We start from the raw sequence: 5,989 nt of genomic DNA, 5'->3' as shown, positions 1-5,989 counted from the left end.
GGTCTCATTTATTTTTTTCCATGTTAATATTTGAATATTAATTATTATATGAAAATATAATACAAATTAAGGGGAAATAACAAAAATACTTCTATTAGTGTCTTATAATATTATTACTATAACATTTGTGCAAAAAATTATACAAATATAAAGATATTTTTAGCACTGTTAGAACGGGACAGAGAGAGTATAACAAAATATATATTTAATATGATTTCGGAAATTTTGAGACCATTTAATATAATAAAATATATATTTAATATGGCCTTAGAAATTTTGAAACTTTTTAATATAATAAAACATATATTTAATATGATAAAATAAATATTTAATATGACATCGGAAATTGCAAGACTATTTAATACTTCCACCTTCCCTTATCTATATCTATGTATATGTTTGCTTTTTGCACGGAGTTTTAGGAATATTAGTATTATATTAGGGTGTGGTATGGATGAAGTAGAAAATATTAAAATAACCTTATTAGAATTGTGTGATATAAACGTGATGACATTTGTTTAATATATTATAAATTGTAAGGGTATTTTCAATATTAGTAAAAAAGTACCGTTACTAAAAAAAATATAGATACTTTTGTTATGAAATAGACCAAATAAAAAAATAGATAGATTGTTAAGGGACAAATGAGTATAATAAAATAAATATATAATATGACCTCAGAAATTCCAAAACTATTTAATATAATAAAATATATATTTAATATGATATCAAAAATTCCGAGATTACTTAATATAATAAAATATATGTTTAATGTCACCTAGAAAATTTCAAAATGATTTAATATACTAAAATATATATTTTAATATGACCTCGAAAATTCTAAGACTATTTAATATAATAAAATATATATTTAATATGACATCGAATATTCCAAGACTATTTTAACTAATACGAGACCAACCCAATTTACTTCATTTAATATATATTATATATGTATTTTTGCAGTCTCGAATCCGAGACTGAAATTCATTATTCTGGTAGTGAGTGAGACGTACAAAAATGGTACATCCAATTTGGACGAAAAGAGTATTTAATTATTATTTTGGAGATGTTAGAAAAATTATTATATGATGCAGAATAAATTTATTTTAAAATTACTTTTGAAGCAAAAATTTATTAAGATTCGAAGTTTTTATGGATATAATCATGAATAATGTTCATGCACAACGTATTGGAATTCACCATATTCTCCTTCAATTTGTTGCAAAATTCTATATTTTTTTAAGCATGATAGGCCGAACATTAGTAAATATACCGCACACAACATAAACATAATTATGTATAATCAACAATTCTCATTATATTTCCCGCGTCATAATAAAAAAAAAAAAAAAAAAAAAAAAATTCTGATTATATCCGCCGCGGGTACATGTATGTTTCCAATTATAAATATATATTCATGGCAATATATATAAATATTTAAATTGTAAATTAAGGCATATATATATGTATAGATAGATAGATAGATCACTACAAATTAAGCCTAAGATTAGCTTGATGACTTAAAGTATCTCCAGGACAGAGCAAACTTAGTTGTTTTCCGGTGGCTGATTGCAGTTGCAGTACCCATTTTTGAAGTTCCTCGTCCCTTGTCCTTAATCCAACTCCAGGCAGTTCTCGTCCAGGGCCCCTTTCTGACAATGGCTGCTTTCGGGGGTGGAAGAGCAAGCTGTCTCTGAGGTGGGATCAGGTCATCATTTTCCGGCAGCTGCCTTTTTGGCGTTCCCGGTTGCATTTCCCACTGGAAAGGAACTCCGACTGCAGCAGCTCTTTTATTATTAATGTCATGTGAAGAAGGGCCTGAAAGGTCGCCCGAAGGTAATCTTGGCAGGATCCTATTGAGGAATAATGAATCATCCTCATGATCATCATCAACTTCTTCTTTTTCCATTGCAAATGCCGTGTCGTCGTGGCTGCCGCTGCAGTAGTATATTCTTGTCTTGCCTTCAACCTGCAGTGCAGTTAACGGATATCATCACTACGTACCGTAGTAATTAAGAGATCATCAGATCGAGGATTAATTTAGGATGATGATCGATATAATATATCATGTATGAACTCACGTATATATGCCTCAACAACACCATCTGTTTAATTCACAAGACTCAGAGCTATAGCTAGTAGCAAACTATAAACTCGATTGCAAGCTCCTAGCTTTTTCAAGGAATATAATTTGTTTTCAAAATTAATGAGAAATTTACTAGTGAAGATAATTAGTTCCAGGTAAAATTATTCATAACTTCTATCTGATTTCGAAATTCATCGTAAAATGTCTCCTCATATTTTAAAAAACTTTGCATGAAATCCCATCGCCATGAAACCTCATTGTGTGATAGAAAATATTTTTCTATCTATATTCTTTTACATAGTGGAAAGTTTCATGAAATATTTTTGAAAATATAAAGAGCGCTATATAATTTTTAAACAAAATAGAGATTCATGGAGTTTCAAAAAATATAGAGAGGTTTCATGTAATATTTTTGAAAGTATTAAAGGTGTCATGCCATTTTTCAAAGTACAGGGGTATTTATGCTGACTTTCGAAACCTAAAGAAATTATGAACAATAGTTTTGCTTATATATATGTTCAACTTAACCCTTGATCACAATTAAAACTACTATTTTAATTTACACTATTAATTAATTGAAGAAAATAAATTAAGATCGATCATTGAGCTAGGCGTGGAATCAATGCACTTTAAAAAAAATGAAAACTAATTAAACTCTTCTTACAAGTACCGAAGGAATGCTCCAAGGGCTGCAACAAAACGGGCCATCGTTCATGGATAAATCCCACATGCGGCTGTGGGACGAGAAGGACGATGATTCGGACAAACAAGTCGAAGCAGAAGAAGAAACACTCGAATCCTTAACTACCTCCAATACCTCTACACAAGCTCCAGGCTTCTTTTTATTTTTTTTTCCTAGCATCATCTCCACGTCAAAATTGATCCTTCTTTTCATGATTTCTTTAAGATTCCCAATCTTAAATGTTTTCAAAGGGACTCTTTGAGGCTTATCATGATCCACGTTGGGCAAGGAAAGCCCCAAGCTTTGCATCAATGGCGAAGGACTAGGTGGTGGCACAACATCGTCTTCTTGGGGATGTTTCGGCGTCCCCGGCATGGATTCCCACTTGAAGGGGATCCCTTCAGCCGACCGATAATAAATTCGCGAAGATTTGCCAATGGATGACTCCCTCGAGAGTATTCGACTCGCACAAAATCCATCTTGCAACACTGAAACTTGTGTCATGCTTTCTTCACCATAGTCACTCCTCGAGGCCATCTTTTCTCGCCAAGATTGAAACTTTATATGTTTTTAGAATTTTATATATGCAAATAAGGATGGGGAAACTAAGGAATAAAGGTTAGTGAAGCTAGGATGATATTTGGGAAGTGATTAATAATATGTGGGAGGGTTTTAGTAATACAATTGTTTTTAAGTTGTATATTGTTATTACATTTAATATTGGATTGGCTTCTTTTGACATAGACAAGCAAAGAAACCACCTTTGCTTTAAAGGTTACGTTAGCAATTTGGTCATAGCAGATTGACATAAACACATGTGCAGCTAACCTTGTCTTCAAGGCACCATTCAACCCTCCCTTCAATCAACGGCTCTCGTGGCAGGATTCGTTGATCCAACGGCTCACCATAAATCTTACGGGCTAAGCAGGAAAAGGTGAATAGCTTTCTTGCGAAAGTTTCATTATAAATAAATAAAGAAATGAATGAATAATTGTTGTGATTTAGTGATGAATGGAATGTGTGGTCTCGCAATTTCGCTTATTAATAGAGCTTGTTGACTTTGTTGATCGTTTTTTATTTTAGGGTTTCCTTCCAGGGGTCTAATTAATCAAAGGCATTATTAATTCAGGTCGTTGTCAAACTTTGTACTGAAACGGAAGGATGAAGGAACGTCCTCATTGTTCATTGAATTTTGTCCAACCATTGGGTTTCTAGTGAATTTAAGTGACGCTATAGCCATTGACTTTTTTTCAGTTTTGACTATAAATGGGGTTTTGCTTTGCTACAAGATTAACAATCGTCGTGTTTACTACAATTTACTTTCAACAATGGAAGCAATTACTGTTTTGAATATGTAATTTCACCATAATATATAATAAAAGAAATCACTTCATTTATAATAATATAATATATTAGCGAAAATTATTAATGCTATAATAGAGTTAATATCACTGTAAAATCGAGTCGAGAAACATTCTCTTTCCACAATTTTAATTATGCTTTGGTAGTCGGTGTTCTAATCCCAATGATAAAATAGTTTTTATCTCCAAAGAGAATATTATCTCTGATTGTCGAAGCTTCGATGAATTAAAATGAAGGAGACTGTGTTGTGCCAAAAGGCTTTTCGAAAAACTTTTGGGAGGAAAGAGATGATACGAGAGAAGATCGATGAGAGGATATGTTGGTGTGTTGAAAGTAATGAGGAGAAGCCCCTTTTACAGGCTCAGCCAGGGAAAAAGGTAATATGCGGAATTAGTGCCCATAATGTTTACCATTATTATCGACATAATTTTTGACATTGGCTTCACTCTTGATTCCAATGGATAGACTTGCCACCGGATACTATCAATGTAACTTGGGCCGCATACTTGGGTTTAAATGAATGGGCTTCAAACATGGACTCGTCTAGAGACAAACAAAATACTTAGGTTAGGTATTGGGCTATGGTGTAAAACTTGGCTTCGCCAAGCCAAGAATTTACGAAGCCTGTGCTCGTGCACTTGTCGGGTCCGGTCCCGGGCGGGGGGGCGGGCAGCATGCGCATGTGTGGTTTACCGGCAGTCGCGTGCCCTGGGTACACTTCTTGGAACTTTAACTACACAATTTAATATATAAATACATTCATGTAATGTAATGATGTAATAACTAATGTGAGACAAATCTCACAATTAATTAGTCAATTACTTAAATAATTAAGCCTAAGCCCAACATAGCTATTTAGTCCACAATTTTAATTATCTTTCACTTCGAATAATTGAGAAAATCTCAATTCAAAATTTTTTTCCCAACACATTTCTATTCACCGGAAAATCAATTTTTAGAAAATTTTGAATTTAATTTCCTTTAAATTAAATTCTATTTATTATTATCAAATTATTCAACAATAAATGCTCGTAGTAAGGACAAGTGCACTACTCAGTTCAAAAGAGACATCTACACATCAGTATATGTAATTTGTAGTTAATATTACAGGTTGTACTTATGGTTCAATTGACATGATACATTGAATTATTCTACCTCAATGTACATTTAATTTCTTCTTACATTTTGATCCGTTTTGGTCATGGATCACATTTTTGGATTTGTAAGTATTTTATTTAAAATAGCTCATACTTCACACTTATATAGATAATCTTATCATAAAATATCTAACTCTATTTTTAAGATTATATAAATAAGGTGTCGCGATGATATAAATGCAACAAAAGCATATCAAACGTTATCCAAACCGACACAAAAAGGCAGTTCCTCAGTCGGAATGAACCCCGACATCTACTTCAAAACACGCATGGGGGACCCTTCGAAAAACTAAGTGCCCCGAATCTAAAGACAAGTATAGTCACCATGAAAAGTAAAAACGCATAGCAATATGCGGAAAGTTCAAGCGATGAACTTCATAGCGTCCAATCAATTTCAAGTTTGCGAAACCATCCACAACATCTTAAAAGCAGATGACAAGTTTTTTTGTATCAAATATTCAATTAGCACCATGGGAGCCTTCAAGTATTGAAGGATATGTCTTATAATGTATGTCAAAGTGAAGAGTAAATTTCAAATAACACAAGATTCTCAGTAGCACTTTCCAATATTCGTGATTAAGATCGCTAGTGTATTGACATAGCTAGTTTAATGGGCAAGCTAGATAAGGACTCGTATAAATTATTAGGTACATTAGGCTTCCAATGATTCTGACATACTCTTTTTGAGTTACTGGGTTT

General features: G+C 32.7%; 1 protein-coding gene across 2 annotated transcripts; it reads right to left on the bottom strand.

Annotated features, from left to right (window-relative positions):
- Positions 1-1,264: 1,264 nt before the first annotated feature.
- LOC127244048 (uncharacterized) lies at positions 1,265-3,493 on the bottom strand. Of its 2 annotated transcripts, none has more exons than XM_051264342.1 (2): positions 2,760-3,493; positions 1,265-1,972 (listed from the first exon to the last, which is right to left on the bottom strand). In XM_051264342.1, the coding sequence occupies exons 1-2, from the start codon at positions 3,306-3,308 to the stop codon at positions 1,511-1,513; spliced, it is 1,011 nt and encodes a 336-aa protein (XP_051120299.1). In that variant the 5' UTR covers positions 3,309-3,493; the 3' UTR covers positions 1,265-1,510. The 2 variants fall into 2 exon arrangements, with proteins under 2 accessions (XP_051120299.1, XP_051120298.1); XM_051264341.1 differs by having other exon boundaries at positions 1,268-1,972; positions 2,754-3,488.
- Positions 3,494-5,989: the final 2,496 nt, after the last annotated feature.

Source organism: Andrographis paniculata, unplaced genomic scaffold (genome assembly GCF_009805555.1).
Source record: "Andrographis paniculata isolate CXL003 unplaced genomic scaffold, ASM980555v1 Contig9END, whole genome shotgun sequence".
Lineage (NCBI taxonomy): Eukaryota > Viridiplantae > Streptophyta > Magnoliopsida > Lamiales > Acanthaceae > Andrographis > Andrographis paniculata.
This window is presented reverse-complemented; position numbering and strand designations above follow the sequence as displayed.

What these genes read in the sequence shown, in the direction of transcription:
- LOC127244048 (XM_051264341.1), bottom strand. Translation starts at nt 3,308, where the DNA reads ATGGCCTCGAGGAGTGACTATGGTGAAGAAAGCATGACACAAGTTTCA. An exon ending in GGAGCATTCCTTCGGTACTT is followed by an intron (nt 1,973 to 2,753) that starts GTAAGAAGAGTT and finishes ACTGCACTGCAG; the next exon opens with GTTGAAGGCAAGACAAGAAT.